This window comes from Drosophila grimshawi, unplaced genomic scaffold (assembly GCF_018153295.1).
Source record: "Drosophila grimshawi isolate 15287-2541.00 unplaced genomic scaffold, ASM1815329v1 contig_44, whole genome shotgun sequence".
NCBI lineage: Eukaryota > Metazoa > Arthropoda > Insecta > Diptera > Drosophilidae > Drosophila > Drosophila grimshawi.
The window spans coordinates 17,046,120-17,059,887 of NW_025063240.1; the positions used below are offsets into that span (position 1 = coordinate 17,046,120).

A 13,768-nucleotide genomic window follows, 5' to 3' on the forward strand; every position below is an offset into this window, starting at 1 on the left:
TTAATATTATCGATACACGAGTATGCTTTGGACTTTTCGATACTCTTATCGATTTTTGTGGACTACGTTTTCAGCTCTTTTCCAGCACTGCCTTGAGCATTTTTGCGCTAGACAGCTCCGCTTTGCGTTACGTTTGGCGATTCGCACTTACGTTTCGATCCCTTTCTGCTACGCCAGAAAAATTTGTTGGCGTGTTTGTCAGACGTTGCGAAGTAATTCGGTTTTTGTGCCAAGGAACAGATAGTAAAACAGCAAAAATGTACGGCGGTGAAGACTTTAATAACACGGTAAGCATTTGCCAATCACAGCCAACAGCATACACTGCACTTACACAAATTGCCATTTAACGGGGGGCAAACAAAACATAACCCAACTTTTGTGGCTCCGCCACCGTCAACAATACACAATTAAAACTATAAACTTTTGTTTTGTTTCTTGTTAATCAGCAGCAGGACTTTTATGATGATTATGCGCACACCGGCGATCCAGCGCTTGATTTGGAGTATGAGCGCAATTACTACGCCAACCGCATGCCGGAGAATGTCAAGTACTTTCTCATTAACTTCTGTCAGGCGATCAAGGAGGGGAATCTCTACGATATACAGAATATGTATGAGAACACATTCCCACAGATCAGCGATCACCACTTCGACAAGAGTGCCTGGCCCGAGGAGCAGGAGGTGGGCGCCATTGTGGACAATGACAAAGTGTTTCTGATTCTATATAAGGAGCTGTACTATCGCCACATCCATGCTCGCATCCCTGGTGGTCCCAAGCTGGATCAGCGCATTAACTCGTTCTTCAACTACTGCGATTTCTTCAATCTAATCATTTCGGCCCAGAATCCGGTGCTTCTCGAATTGCCCGACATCTGGTTATGGGAGTTGGTGGATGAGTTTGTCTATCAGTTCCAGAACTTTGCACAATATCGGTAAGTAGCAATTGTCTTGGAATTGTTATTGTAAATCATATTAAATCTTTGCACAGTGCACGCTTGACGGACAAGTCGCAGGATGAGATTCAGCAGCTATGCGTGAATCACAGCAATGTGTGGAGTATTCTGTGCATTCTGAACGTGCTCCATTCGCTGGTCGATATCTCGAACATCAAGAAGCAGCTGGAGGCCATCTCGCAGGGCATTGATCCGCAGACCGTGGCTGGCGATTTTGGCAAATTAGCCTTTTACAAGATGCTCGGCTACTTCTCGCTGGTCGGTCTGCTACGCGTCCACTCGCTGCTGGGTGACTACTACCAGGCCATTAAGGTGCTGGAGCCCATCGAGATTCACAAGAAATCGGCCTATTCGCACATACCCGCTTGTCAGATATCGACATCGTACTACGTGGGATTCGCTTACATGATGATGCGTCGCTATGCGGATGCCATTCGCACCTTCTCCGACATCCTGCTGTATATTCAGCGCACCAAGCAGCTGTACAGTACGCGCTCCTATCAGAACGACCAGATCAACAAACAGGCCGAGCAGATGTATCATTTGCTAGCCATTTGCCTGGTACTGCATCCGCAGTGCATTGATGAGTCCATTCAGCAGGTGTTGCGCGAGAAGAACTATCACGATGCCATGTTCAAGATGCAGTGCGGCGATCTGGAGGTCTTCAAGTCATTCTTTGTCTTTGCATGCCCTAGATTTGTTAGCCCTTGTCCGCCCGTCGCCGATGCGCCCCTGGAAGACTACGTCAAGGATCCGATGGAGCACCAGCTGCTTGTGTTCATGGATGAGGTGCGCCAACAGAAGGATTTGCCAACAACCCGCTCGTATCTAAAGCTCTACACCACATTGCCGCTGACCAAACTGGCCTCCTTCATCGATCCCAATGCCAACGAAGATGATGTGTCCAAGCTGCTGATACGTTTGCTCTGCTTCAAGCACAAGATGCGCAATTTGGTCTGGAGCAAGGGTCCCAGTGGCCTCGAGGGCACCTTCAAGTCTGGCTCTGAGGTGAGTTGTGCAACCGCATTTAAATTGAAATAGAAGTAAAATTTGTTTACGATCATTTGCAGCTTGATTTCTACATTGACGATGACATGATTCATATTGCCGACACCAAGGTCTCACATCGATATGGCGATTTCTTTGTGCGTAAGATAATGAAGTTCAATGATCTGAATCGCAAGCTAAAGAACATCAATATTTAAGCACATAAACCAAGTACACTGTAAACGTTCGTAAACAACTTATTTAAAATTCCAATTTGGACTCTATTTTTTTTTGTTTTGGTATCAATAAAAACAAAAGATGCGCAGAGACGCAGCGAGAGGTCTCAAAAATTCGAAATGGACATCATTTAGAAGCAACCACAATTCTTAATTTGCTGTTTACGGGAAATAGATTTCAAACAGAGGGGAAACAAACACACACAAGGGATGTATTAAGATATTAACATTTACTTTATTTGTTAACAATACCGTTTTGTTATATAAAATTTATATTACTAATAAGGAAATTCAATAATCTACACTTATTACGTTTTTTGAATTTTCTACACTTCCAACAGATTGCTCTGCCAGTTGCTTGCATTTTTTGCAAAATTCAGCAGCTTAGTTTTTAGCTCGGAATGTGCGCATTGATTTTAAATTATATATATTTTTGCGTAATTCGTAACTCCGTTTCCTGTTTTATAAAACACCGTACAAATTTCTTTGGTAAATTAACTATTCGTGATTTGAATGTATTACATTATTATTAAAGGGATTGGAGAGGAGAGGAGAGCACGAATATACTGTTGAGAGAGGTGGCAACAAGTTGGTTAAAATAGTAGGAGGAATATACTGTTGAGAGAGGTGGCAACAAGTTAGTTAAAATAGTAGTTGCAGAGAGAACCTTTACAAGCACAGTTTACAAGGTTAAAAGAAAATTTTCAACTTAAAATTACAACACACTTTATACACGAAAAAACGCTTGCGCTTTTCACTGTGCTCCCCAAAACGGGCTCTTAACGCTAACACTTAATGAAACAATTTACAAATTACGGACTTTGTGTGTGTGGGGGTTGGTGGTGTGGTGTGTGGTGGTGTACAGCGGTGCCGCTAATCTACGCTTACAGTGCGCTGATTAACATCAATCAGATAAATCGCTTTGTGATTTTGCAGCACAAAGTCAACAAATGCATTAATAGGTGCAATCTCCTCCAACGAAGTGTTTGTGCGACCGGACCACAAGAAGTTCGGACCGAACACAATCGCTAGGTTGGAGGAGGTCATTTTGTTGAGATCCGCACAGTCAACGACACGCACAAGAAAATCAACAATGTATTTGAACAGCTCATAGTTCTCCTCGGGCAGTTTTTCACGTATCAGCTGGGTAACGTTCCGCGAACGCTCCTCCTTTGGCCAGTCTAGGAACTTGGTCACATCATCGTACAACTCAAAGGTCAACAGTGGCTCGGCCAGATCTCGCAGAAAACTCTTCAGCAAACCGGCGATTACATGCACATTGACTGTGCTGAGATCAACATCCTCGCCACGATTGACACGCTCCTTGATAGCCATAATCTCGCCATGATTGCCCGATCGCCGAAATATACCCTCTGTATCGATGACGCCCGTGATTGAGAGCGAGTCCACACACTTGCGCACAATGGGCGGTATTGAGTTGAGACATGGACTGTGCATAACAATGAATTTCAAGGTCACGCCAAACTGCATCGTCGGCCGCCCATTGGGGTTTGCTGGCTGCGATACACGGCTGCGACTTGGGTTCAGTTTGTCGTCAAATTCACAAATGGTGTCGGGCAGCTTGAGCTTGTTCAGGCCCAGCGCCTGACGTAGCTCATCGAGGCTGGAGATGTACACTAGCTTTTTGCGAAACTTGTCGCTGATGAATGGGCTAAAGAAGTTCCAGATGACGCGTATAAACCACGTCGGATGCACCACATACAGCGTCTTTAAATTCTTTCGGAAATTGCGATCCAGCTCTTTGTACGAGTTCCACAGGAACTGCGCCGACGGCTTATTATCCTCCTTTAGGCCCTGATGAAAGTAAACGAGTATATAATCGTTCTCCACAAAGGGTTCAATCTCTTTGATGACTTGGCTGCAAGATGTGACAGTTTTTAAAAGAATCCAATGGCAACAACATTTGCAAAACATACCGCACAAATCCCTCGAGCTGCGACTTTTCGGGAAAGCGAGAGGCATAAATGCCAAAAATGTGACGTCCTTGCTTATCCGTGCCCAGAAAATCGCATTTGTTTTTTTGAGCTTGAAAGTTCTCCGACTGCTCGCGCAGCTGATCCTCGAAATCGTCCTCCAAGGGATTCACAATTTCTTCGTTCTCAAGCTCGGGATCTGTAAGGCATTTGAATGTTTTAGTCACTGACTATTTAAACCGCTTTGCACTCTTCTTTACTCACCATCGGCTAGCACAAAATCACCGATCATAACATCTTCTGTCAATGAATCAAGTGTTTAATCATGTTAAGTTCGAGCAATGCAAATAATGCTTAGAATGTGCGCGATATGCGATGCTACGCGATAAGCGATAAGATGACAGAGTAAAATCTCTGAGCGAAGAGTTGTTTACTTTCAGTTATTAAAGACAATTCGAGCGTAATGAATTTGAACGAAGAATTTGTGGTTTCAAGTGCAACATCAGCGCGAGTGTTAGATACAAAGACAAGTAGTTGTCACACTCATTGCAAGTAGAGCTGAAAGAGATGAATTTCTTCGCTCTCACTTTGACAACTTTTAAGTTTCAATTTTGTTGGCTTTATAGCGCATTGATGTCCAATATTATCGCATCGCTTGTCGCGCACACTCTGTAATCGATCTTACTCTCGAGTGGCGCTGGCGTCAATAGCTCTGTATCATCAAACTCCAGCTTTGGTTCGTAGTCATGGGGATCGGATAGGCTGGAGAGCGGCTCCTCCGAGTTACCCACGATTGAGCTGATGGCGGGCCCTTCATTGTGCGATGATTATTCGATTTAGCATGTGACATGAGTAGGAGAAAAATAATTTATTAATCTCTTAGCTTTTCCAACGGAGTGGTGAGAATTTCAAAAATGTAATCTTACAAGTAATGCTTTTCACTTAAGTATTTTGACGGCCTTAGGCAACAAGTTAGTTCGGATTTGTGTATTGAGTAAGTGAATAAACATGAATCAGAAAGAATTTGATGAGTTATCGGGCTTAAACGGTTCGTTGTTTCGTATCGAATTTAATTATTTACAAAGAGATTTTCAAAAAAGTAGAGATAAAGAGCAAGAGAAAGAGATAGAGAGGGATTTTTCTAAGCCAAACAACAACAGACACACACACACACACGCAAAAGTTAAACAACAAACAATAGCAACAATAGCAGCTACCGCAAAAATTATACAAAACATTCAAGTATAATTTACGATTATGCATCTCTATTTGTATGTGTATTTTAATTGTATGTATGTAATCTATATATATTTACATATACAGTGAGAAACCGCCTAAAATGGCATGATTTTTGATTTGGATTAGTAGCACAAACAAAGTTGGGGGAGTTAAAAAGTTAGTCAAAAGCAAGGCATTAATTACTGTTATTATTTTTTACATTTTTAGTTACAGTAACAGTTTAAACGTTTAAATCTTAAGCGAACGCATTCGAGGCTTTGGTTAGCAAAAATAAACTGTAAACATAATATATCTTTATGTATGGCACTAAAACACACTAAAAATTGCGGCCTATTTAGACTTGCAGACAACGACGGCTCTTACCTGGTAATCGAACGGGTAAACGTGAATTGACATCCATTGCCCCAGAGACGCGCCGAGTTGTTGCAAATTTCGCTTATTACAAAAAGAGCGACGACAGCTGAAAAATAATACATGGCCAATACATTAGTCAAAATTGTGTGTGACAAAAACAAAAACTAGTTCTTCGATGACGTCACAGCTGCGGCCAAACTTCGACAACAACCAACAAGCTGGTTGTTGCTTGATAAGAGCTGCTGCTGATGATGATAATGATGATAATAATTACGTTGAGCGCTGATTCATATTCAACTTTATCGCCAACAACAACAGCAAACAAAAACAAATACAACGATTGATTTGCGTTGAATGGCAATAGGTTGTTTCTTGCTGGCTGGCTAGCAGGCAAAACACACGGCAATTGGTAAAGTTCAAGTCAAATCGAGCCGAGCCAAGCCGAGGCCAAAGCTAAGCAGCAAGCAGCACTTGCACGCAAAGCCAAAGTGGAGGCGAGTGTAGGGAGAATGGCGACGGCAACGCCTACGCCCACCTCCACCACCATCACCACCAAGACGAACTACAGTATTTGCATGTACATAAATACACACACACTCAGCACACACACACGCAAGTACAACCCTACATACACATACACATATGTAATAGTTGCTTGAGTGACAACCAAATTGTTGGCCAAAGAAAAACGATTTCGATGGTGATTAATTTTTTAAGTATATATGCCAATTTACAAATATCTTTAACTATTTATTGAAAGCTCAAACCGTACAATTTTCTGCGTAACTGTGTGTGTATGTAAGATTACACTATGTACGTTACACACACACACACACATACATACATACACAAGAATTTGCAGGCTGCAGCAGAAATTGAAAAACAACGAGATGTCAACAGCGAAAAAATCGTAATCATCATAGAACTGCGCACTTACTCTTAGCACAGTCGCAGAGACACACAAACAGTATTATTTACTTTTTTTGTTAATGAGCTTTTATCAGCAGCAGTGCAAATGGCAAGCTTATGCAAATGCGTCGAAGTTATTATAAACTTTGTATTTTGATGTCTGTCCGGTTTGCACTCTTCATGTTTGATGTATGCCGTTTGTATATTTACCTAAATATTTTGTAGTCTTTTGCGTAGCACAAGAATAAATAAAATAATTGTTGTGTCCAGAAGAAAAACTTTGTATGTTTAGCTCTGCGCTCGAACAGGGTTGGCTTTAACTTTTGCGTCTGGGCTGCAGTAATATTTATTACAGGGCTGCAGTTGTAGTTATTATTACTGAATTTAAAGATATGTATTCAATTCCTTATTTAACATATGCCATTACTAAGTAAGGGAATTGCTAATAGTAAAATACAATATAATTACTCTTGTTATTGTTACTATTGTTATTGTGAACTATCGATTTTATCGATGACGCTAACCGAAAACAATCGAACATTTAGATGAAGCAAATCATAACAGTTTCGGCAGCCCTTATTTGACCGACCGAAGTGCTCACATTATTTTGGGGTGAAATTAGCTAAAAGAATATGGTTGGTTGGAGCCGTTTGCTGTTGCCAGCGGCACAATTCGCCAAGAATCATGCTGTGCTGCTAACACCCACCACTCGCAATGGTAAGAGTAATTGGCCATTTTCAAAAAGAGACGTAAACACAGCGCACATTACGCAACCACAACCAGTATGCTCACCAAACTGACATCCAATTTCAGCACTGCAACAGCAACTGCGTCAAATGAGCGGTGATCATGGACACCATCACATGACCGTCAAGCCATCCCGTTTCCAATGGGACAAATTCAAGGATCTGATGCACTTTTACGTAATGATCGGTATTCTGCCGATCACTGCACTGGTTCTCTACTCCAACATATTTGTGGGACCCTCGCAGCTCTCCGAAATACCCGAGGGCTACGAGCCCAAGCACTGGGAATACGAGAAGGTGCCATGGAAACGAACAATTCCCTTCTCATATGCTTACTGATATTATTTTATTATTTTTTTAGCACCCCGTTTCCCGGTTTATTGCGCGCTATATGTTAAACTCACAGCAGCAGGAGTACGAGAAGGCGTGTCACAATCTTTTCGAGGAGAACGAGAAGGCGCAGATTCGGTAAGCTTCCTGAATAATGCTTCAAAATATTCACGAACAATGGGATTACCGCAAACTCTGCTTGCAGCCTACTCGAAGAGAATATTCGCCGTAAGATGTCCGAGCGCAACGATTATCAAGCCTACTATTACCGACCCACAGTAGCCAAGTATCACAGAGTATCCAAGGAGGCTGCCGATGAGCTGGAGGCACTGCGCGGCGACTAAGCTGCCATCTCTTAACTCTATTGATTTCAAATAACTTGTTTTCAAATGTGGTTCTTTAATAGACGTAATTTAAATCCTCTCGAATGAGGGAGGGCAAATAAAATATGAAATTTAAAAGGTTTTAGCAGCGTCAACTCATACAAATTAAATAACATAAAACTTTTAACGGTAGACAAATAAATACTTAGAATTAGACTGGTGCGCATCGATTTAGCCCCATGCCTGATTCTTGCAGTAATAGAGAACCAACTTGCCATTTGTACCATGGCATTCGTACAGGTTTTTAATTATCTGATCCGGCGCAGGTGCAAAAGTCTGATTTACATATAGAAACTGCAAATGAAAGGACAAATTATTTGTAAATATACAAATGATTAGTCACGCGACACATACAATTTGTTCATTGGCGTCCAGCTTGAGGAATTTGTGTATAAACTTTTGTATCCAGCTAACAGTCTTGTTGGGATCCACGGTCCAAGTACGTTTTTTAATAATCGGAACATTGCCAGTTGCATTGAGCAAAACGCAAACTGCAAGTGATAAGAACAAATCAAGAAATGTGCAGCTTGTTGAAACTGGAATCTTACTTTTCGCTGCGTCCTTTTCGGTGGGTGTTGTGGTTGTGGTCGACGTTGAAGCGGTCGCTTGTGCCTCCTCCGTGTCCGTCATAATATTGGAATGTTGTCAAATACACTATTTACGGTAAGTTTGTAAATAATCAGCAACCTTTATTGCAGTTGTTAGCCAGGGCTGCGAGTGGAACTACATTGTTTCAATAATAGTTCACCAGACTCGATTGTATGAAACTGGAACCAGTTTTATTGAACGAACTCAACACGTGCAGTTTGATTATCAATAAAGCTGAAGGAAATAACTTTTTTTTTATTATGAATAACAATTTATTTGATGTTTCAGACGATGAAGCGGATGATCTCCAGCTATCCACTAACCAGGACTATGCAAAATCCTACAATGTTCTACGCAAAAAGGAGCTGCTGCAGAAATGTACGATACATTTTTGATTCAAGCCTCAGATTAGTAATAACTTGTTTTTTGCAGATAAGGATCGTGGTCTAGAGATCTCGGAGTCGGAACTGGACAGTGACAGTGACTCGTCGGATGAGGAGGAAGTGGATGTGAAATTTGATCAGGAGTTTTTTAAAACACTGGCATCGCTGAAAAGCAAAGATCCTCGAATTTACGACAAGGAGACAAGATTCTTCGCAAAGAACGAATCTGGAGACAGTGAGAGCAGCGAGGAAGAGGGCTCACCCAAAAAGAAACCCAGCAAGAACAAGCCGGTCACGTTGAAGGACTACGAACGAAAAGTTATCTTGGAGCATAATGGCAAATTTGAGAGCTCTGAAGATGAGAAGGAGACGGACGAGCAATTTGAACGTGCCCAATCGCCAACGGCAGTGGAAGAAGAACGTCGCTTGAAGGCCGAGTTTAGGAATGTAATGAACCAGGAGGACGACGGAGAAGATGAAGAATTCGGTGGCATCTTTAAGAAACGCACAAAGACAAAGGCGCAAACCGAGGCTGAGGAGGCAGACTTTGCCAAATGGCTAGCTGGCAAGCAGGCGGATGCAGAGATTGATGCCAGTGCAAAGCAACAGTTGGCTCCACTCAAGCAATACTGGAGCAGCGGCAAACTAACACAAGGCGAGAGTTTTTTGCGCGACTACATATTGAACAAGGGCTATGCGAATACGAATGCATCCGAAATACCCACCTATGATGAGATCGTGGGCGAGAGTGCGCCGCTCTCGGATGACGAACAGGAGCTGGAGAAGCAAGCGGAGTTCGAACAGAAGTACAACTTTCGTTTCGAAGAACCCGACGCGGATTTTATCAAGCGCTATCCACGTACAATTGAGCAATCGATTCGGCGCACTGACGATAAGCGCAAGGACAAACGCAAGGAGACAAAGGAGCGCAAAGAGCAAGAGAAGCAGCAAAAGATGAAGGAGTTGGATCTAATCAAGGAAATGAAACAAAAGGAAATTGAGGAGAAGATCCGAAAGCTAAAAGCCGTCACGGGCAACGATGAATTGGGCTTCAGAGATGAAGAACTCGAAGAGGACTTCGATCCAGAGGCACATGACAGACGCATGCAGGAACTGTTTAACGATGAGTACTACAACGTGGACGAAGGAGAGGAGAAACCCGAATGCCCATCGGATATCGAAGAATTGGCCATTGAGGACTGGGACAACTATGACCCAAAAAAGAGCTATGGCGCCGATCAGGATGCACATTGTGATGATGATGATTTCAATATGGATTGCGACTACGATCCATCCACGTCCAAGCAGAAGCTGCAGCAAGAACTGATTGAAAATACTCGCAGTCGCAAGGGTCGCAAAGGGCGACGCAATCGATTCATGGAAATGATCCAGGCGGACAAACCAGCTTTTAATCCGGACGATGAGCAGACCTATGATGAATATATCAATGAATACTACCAATTGGACTATGAGGATATTGTGGGCGATCAGCCGTGTCGCTTCAAATATGTGGAAACGACGCCAAATGATTTTGGCTTAACAATCGAAGAGGTTGCTAAACATTATCCATTTATTTTTTTTAGTCAATTACAAATCCTATTTCACTTACAGATCTTGCTGGCTAAGAATAAGGAGCTAAACCAATGGGCTAGTTTGAAGAAGGCAGTTCAGAACCGACCAGATTATGTGGAGAAAAAAGAGCAACGCCTGTACAAAATGAAAGCAAAGAACGAGGATCTCAAGCGAAAGATATTCAAAAGCTTGTATGGTGATGGGTAAGTGCAGATAATATAATCTATTGGCCATGCATTTTAGAGTTTGCATGTCGCACTTGTAGATCTGATGATGAAGAGGAGACGGGGCAACTAGTTGAAGCACAGTCGACGCCACAAGATGAATCCACTGAGCAGCCCGGAGCACCAGTTGCAGCAACGCAACCCACAGAGAGCCTCTCAAAGTCCAAGCGAAAACGTCTAAAACGCAAGGCGGCAGCAGCAACCTCTGCCGCATCAAGTGCAACAGCTGCAACAAGCAATGTAAATGAGGAGCTCAAGTCAGCTAAACCAAAAGGGAACCAACAGAAAGAGACGACAAAGCCAGCGATGGCAACGCCGGCGAAGAAGACAAAGATTGAGAAAGTAAAGCCACAAAAAGCGAAACAGGAAACTGAAAAAACCAACTCGAAAAATCCATTTGCTAAAAAACAGTTTGCAAACAAAGCTGAGGGTAGTAAACCAGCTGCAAATCGTTTTGAAAAACGGGCGCCAGTTGGACGCACATCAGGAGCGAATCCCTTCAAGAGAACAAGCAATAATGCGGATGAACCACGTCGACAAGGTGGTGCTGGCTTAAATCCACGTTCAAAGCGCGATTTTAAGCCACACAGCAAGGGAAACAATTCCAATCCGAATGGCATCAGCGACGATCGGCTCAAGGCTTACGGTATTAATCCGCGCAAGTTTCACAATCGGCAGAAGTATGGCAAAAAGCAACAGTAAACCGATTCCGATAAATGTCTTGGATATATTATATTATTTTAAACAGGTTTAGTAGACTTATTGTAAATACATATGCATATGTATATGTATTAAAAACAATGTTACACAGATACGAGATAAAAACAACATTTTATGTGCACGGGTTACGTTGCGTTATCCACCGGCTGCAGTGCATCGGATGCCTCGTTATCACTGTTGGCACTTTCCTTGTCCGCCTGCTGTTGGTCCAGCTGCAGGCGACGCTCCTGGATGCGCATACACTTGGGGCAGATCATATTCTTGCGGGTCAAGCAGACGCGATGGTAAATGGAGTTGCATTGGTCGCACTTGATGCAGCCGTCGTCGAAGGGAAAGATCACCTCGTTGTTGCTGCAAATCTCACAGATGTACGCCTTGGCAAGGCACATGCTGCAGGCACGGATGTGTGTGCCGAACACCTTGAAGACGCCTTGCAGAAATTCCGACAAGGCGCCCGATTCCACCTGAACGAGATCGCTCAGCGAGTAAAACTCATTGGACTGCGCCAAATGGCGACGCCTGCCCAGCTGTTGATCGACGAGCTTCTGCTCCACGGCCACCTTACAGGCAGCGAGATAGTGACGCATATGCACCAGATTCTGTCTCAATTTCTTGACGGTGCACAGTTTCTCGAGGAAGACAAACAACTTGGGATTCTCCTCTTCCAGCCGTATGAGTGGCTTCTCCAAAAACAACCGAATCTCCTGCAGAGCTGTGCGCGACACACGTTGCGGCGTAAAATCCCAATTGTGGACAATTCGCGCCGGCACAATGAACCGATCATTCCAGTGACATGACGGACAATAGTAGAGACCACGATAATCACATAGGCGTGGCTCAATCCACGAGTTCTCTGCAAACATTTAAAGTGAGTTGCTTGTTGTACATAAAGTGGACAGCAACTTACTGAAATTGATCAGCGTAGCGCATTCGGCGCACTTGTAGCGCTGCGCGGCCAAGCCAATCTCTGGGCAGATATCGGAGATGGGATACTGTCGCTCCGAGGCAAGAACATGGGCACACACCCGCTGCACACTGTCAATGCACTTCTGATGCACCAGATAGCTGCAGTCGCTGCAGATGTAGGCGGCCTGCACCAGCCGCCAGATGATGCCCGTGCAGTGGTCGCAATAGTAGCGCTTAGCTAACGCCAGCCGGTTGCGTGCACTCGGCTGATGGGGCACAAAGTGATGGCCCACCACCGACTTGATGGCATTCATCAGCATCACATAATCGCTGGAAGCAGCCTGTGCCTGCTCCAGCTCCTGCAGGGAGTAGCGCAAGTCCACCAGATGACGCACCAGCCAGCGTCGCTCCTCGCTGCACTCGTCGCTCAGCAGGACGAGATCGCGACAGTGCGCAATGGCCGCCTGCAAGTCCTGGATATTGGCATCGGAGGTGAAGATCAGGCGCCACTGTTCCTTCACCAGGGACGCGGGAATCGGCAACGCCTTGTAGTCGGTGTGCTGTGGAGCACTCTCCTCGGAGGCGCTCGACTGAGAGTGCAGATAGCTTGTGGCTGTGGATGCACTCTCGTTGACAAATTGGGCAACAGCGCCCGGTAGACTATTGATACTGTCACGCCAGGAGCTCATTTTGGACACAGAATATTAATTAACATACAACATAAAAAATAACATTTGTTTTTCCTTTGTTTGGCATTGCCAGTGTTGCCCTACACACATAAACTAAAAATGAAATAAAAAAAAAATACCAAACTTGAAATACACTTTGTAACTGGAAAAAAAATCAAACATTCTATACTTAATTTGTGTTCAATATTATTTCAATTGTTATGCTAGTAAAAATAAAATGAATGTAAATTGTTCATAATTTGGCGCACATTTTACCAGTCTGTTACAGTTCAGTGTCACGTAAGTTAACATAACAGTGGCATAACATAGGAGAGAGCTCTCTTTCTCACTCACTTTTCATTTGTCATGTGAATGGCATTATATAAGAAGAAGCAGTCATATTTTTTAATTGCGAATTTTTGTGGGAGCGCAATGCGTGCAATGTTGTAAATCGGCATTTATTTAAATATATTATATCGCCATCAATTAATCTGTGCGTGTGTGCGTGCGCACTGTGTTAAATTGTCGACGACAACGTGCTATTGGTGCTATTTTCGTATTGCCCTTCATCTCTCCATTTGCCACCAATCAACCACATTGCCGCTGCCGTCGACGACGACGCCGCAAGCTGGAGCTG

The 13,768-nt window shown here is 43.5% G+C and overlaps 6 protein-coding genes across 8 annotated transcripts; 3 read left to right on the forward strand and 3 right to left on the reverse strand.

Moving 5' to 3' along the window:
* Positions 1-91: 91 nt before the first annotated feature.
* LOC6556651 (eukaryotic translation initiation factor 3 subunit L) lies at positions 92-2,309 on the forward strand. Of its 2 annotated transcripts, none has more exons than XM_001983873.3 (4): positions 92-287; positions 447-931; positions 988-1,960; positions 2,023-2,309. In XM_001983873.3, exons 1-4 carry the CDS (start codon positions 258-260, stop codon positions 2,155-2,157), a joined length of 1,623 nt encoding a protein of 540 aa, XP_001983909.1. In that variant the 5' UTR covers positions 92-257; the 3' UTR covers positions 2,158-2,309. The 2 variants fall into 2 exon arrangements, with proteins under 2 accessions (XP_001983909.1, XP_032590510.1); XM_032734619.2 differs by having other exon boundaries at positions 130-287; positions 450-931.
* Positions 2,310-2,393: 84 nt separating this feature from the next.
* On the reverse strand, positions 2,394-7,053 carry LOC6556615 (rho GTPase-activating protein 68F). Of its 2 annotated transcripts, none has more exons than XM_001983872.3 (6): positions 6,822-7,053; positions 5,712-5,808; positions 4,795-4,920; positions 4,374-4,409; positions 4,113-4,308; positions 2,394-4,054 (listed from the first exon to the last, which is right to left on the reverse strand). In XM_001983872.3, the coding sequence occupies exons 2-6, from the start codon at positions 5,746-5,748 to the stop codon at positions 3,049-3,051; spliced, it is 1,401 nt and encodes a 466-aa protein (XP_001983908.1). In that variant the 5' UTR covers positions 5,749-5,808; positions 6,822-7,053; the 3' UTR covers positions 2,394-3,048. The 2 variants fall into 2 exon arrangements, with proteins under 2 accessions (XP_001983908.1, XP_043071298.1); XM_043215363.1 differs by having other exon boundaries at positions 2,406-4,054; positions 4,374-4,406; positions 6,822-6,870.
* An 89-nt stretch (positions 7,054-7,142) lies between these two features.
* On the forward strand, positions 7,143-8,148 carry LOC6556645 (NADH dehydrogenase [ubiquinone] 1 beta subcomplex subunit 5, mitochondrial). Its single transcript, XM_001983871.3, has 4 exons — positions 7,143-7,328; positions 7,425-7,654; positions 7,719-7,825; positions 7,893-8,148. Exons 1-4 carry the CDS (start codon positions 7,244-7,246, stop codon positions 8,029-8,031), a joined length of 561 nt encoding a protein of 186 aa, XP_001983907.1. The 5' UTR covers positions 7,143-7,243; the 3' UTR covers positions 8,032-8,148.
* Positions 8,149-8,163: 15 nt separating this feature from the next.
* LOC6556642 (autophagy protein 12-like) lies at positions 8,164-8,768 on the reverse strand. The gene is made up of 3 exons (XM_001983870.3): positions 8,619-8,768; positions 8,425-8,561; positions 8,164-8,364 (listed from the first exon to the last, which is right to left on the reverse strand). Exons 1-3 carry the CDS (start codon positions 8,698-8,700, stop codon positions 8,242-8,244), a joined length of 342 nt encoding a protein of 113 aa, XP_001983906.1. The 5' UTR covers positions 8,701-8,768; the 3' UTR covers positions 8,164-8,241.
* An 83-nt stretch (positions 8,769-8,851) lies between these two features.
* On the forward strand, positions 8,852-11,657 carry LOC6556636 (protein KRI1 homolog). The gene is made up of 4 exons (XM_001983869.2): positions 8,852-9,036; positions 9,091-10,592; positions 10,653-10,816; positions 10,879-11,657. The coding sequence occupies exons 1-4, from the start codon at positions 8,919-8,921 to the stop codon at positions 11,537-11,539; spliced, it is 2,445 nt and encodes an 814-aa protein (XP_001983905.1). The 5' UTR covers positions 8,852-8,918; the 3' UTR covers positions 11,540-11,657.
* A 3-nt stretch (positions 11,658-11,660) lies between these two features.
* LOC6556639 (differentially expressed in FDCP 8 homolog) lies at positions 11,661-13,187 on the reverse strand. The gene is made up of 2 exons (XM_001983868.3): positions 12,465-13,187; positions 11,661-12,410 (listed from the first exon to the last, which is right to left on the reverse strand). Exons 1-2 carry the CDS (start codon positions 13,150-13,152, stop codon positions 11,683-11,685), a joined length of 1,416 nt encoding a protein of 471 aa, XP_001983904.1. The 5' UTR covers positions 13,153-13,187; the 3' UTR covers positions 11,661-11,682.
* Between the last annotated feature and the right edge of the window lie 581 nt (positions 13,188-13,768).

Excerpts from the sequence above, each read along its gene's own strand:
- LOC6556651 (XM_001983873.3), top strand. The coding sequence starts at position 258 with ATGTACGGCGGTGAAGACTTTAATAACACG. Across the intron at positions 288-446 it reads GTGAAGACTTTAATAACACG|CAGCAGGACTTTTATGATGA; the intron begins GTAAGCATTTGC and ends CTTGTTAATCAG. Across the intron at positions 932-987 it reads CAGAACTTTGCACAATATCG|TGCACGCTTGACGGACAAGT; the intron begins GTAAGTAGCAAT and ends ATCTTTGCACAG.
- LOC6556615 (XM_001983872.3), bottom strand. The coding sequence starts at position 5,748 with ATGGATGTCAATTCACGTTTACCCGTTCGATTACCAG. Across the intron at positions 4,921-5,711 it reads TTTACCCGTTCGATTACCAG|GGCCCGCCATCAGCTCAATC; the intron begins GTAAGAGCCGTC and ends CGCACAATGAAG. Across the intron at positions 4,055-4,112 it reads CAGCTCGAGGGATTTGTGCG|CCAAGTCATCAAAGAGATTG; the intron begins GTATGTTTTGCA and ends CACATCTTGCAG.
- LOC6556645 (XM_001983871.3), top strand. The coding sequence starts at position 7,244 with ATGGTTGGTTGGAGCCGTTTGCTGTTGCCAGCGGCACAATTCGCCAAG. Across the intron at positions 7,329-7,424 it reads AACACCCACCACTCGCAATG|CACTGCAACAGCAACTGCGT; the intron begins GTAAGAGTAATT and ends ATCCAATTTCAG. Across the intron at positions 7,826-7,892 it reads AACGAGAAGGCGCAGATTCG|CCTACTCGAAGAGAATATTC; the intron begins GTAAGCTTCCTG and ends CTCTGCTTGCAG.
- LOC6556642 (XM_001983870.3), bottom strand. The coding sequence starts at position 8,700 with ATGACGGACACGGAGGAGGCACAAGCGACCGCTTCAACGTCGACCACA. Across the intron at positions 8,562-8,618 it reads CGAAAAGGACGCAGCGAAAA|TTTGCGTTTTGCTCAATGCA; the intron begins GTAAGATTCCAG and ends TATCACTTGCAG. Across the intron at positions 8,365-8,424 it reads TGGACGCCAATGAACAAATT|TTTCTATATGTAAATCAGAC; the intron begins GTATGTGTCGCG and ends TTTCATTTGCAG.
- LOC6556636 (XM_001983869.2), top strand. The coding sequence starts at position 8,919 with ATGAATAACAATTTATTTGATGTTTCAGACGATGAAGCGGATGATCTC. Across the intron at positions 9,037-9,090 it reads AAAGGAGCTGCTGCAGAAAT|ATAAGGATCGTGGTCTAGAG; the intron begins GTACGATACATT and ends TGTTTTTTGCAG. Across the intron at positions 10,593-10,652 it reads TTGGCTTAACAATCGAAGAG|ATCTTGCTGGCTAAGAATAA; the intron begins GTTGCTAAACAT and ends TTTCACTTACAG.
- LOC6556639 (XM_001983868.3), bottom strand. The coding sequence starts at position 13,152 with ATGAGCTCCTGGCGTGACAGTATCAATAGTCTACCGGGCGCTGTTGCC. Across the intron at positions 12,411-12,464 it reads CGCTACGCTGATCAATTTCA|AGAACTCGTGGATTGAGCCA; the intron begins GTAAGTTGCTGT and ends AAATGTTTGCAG.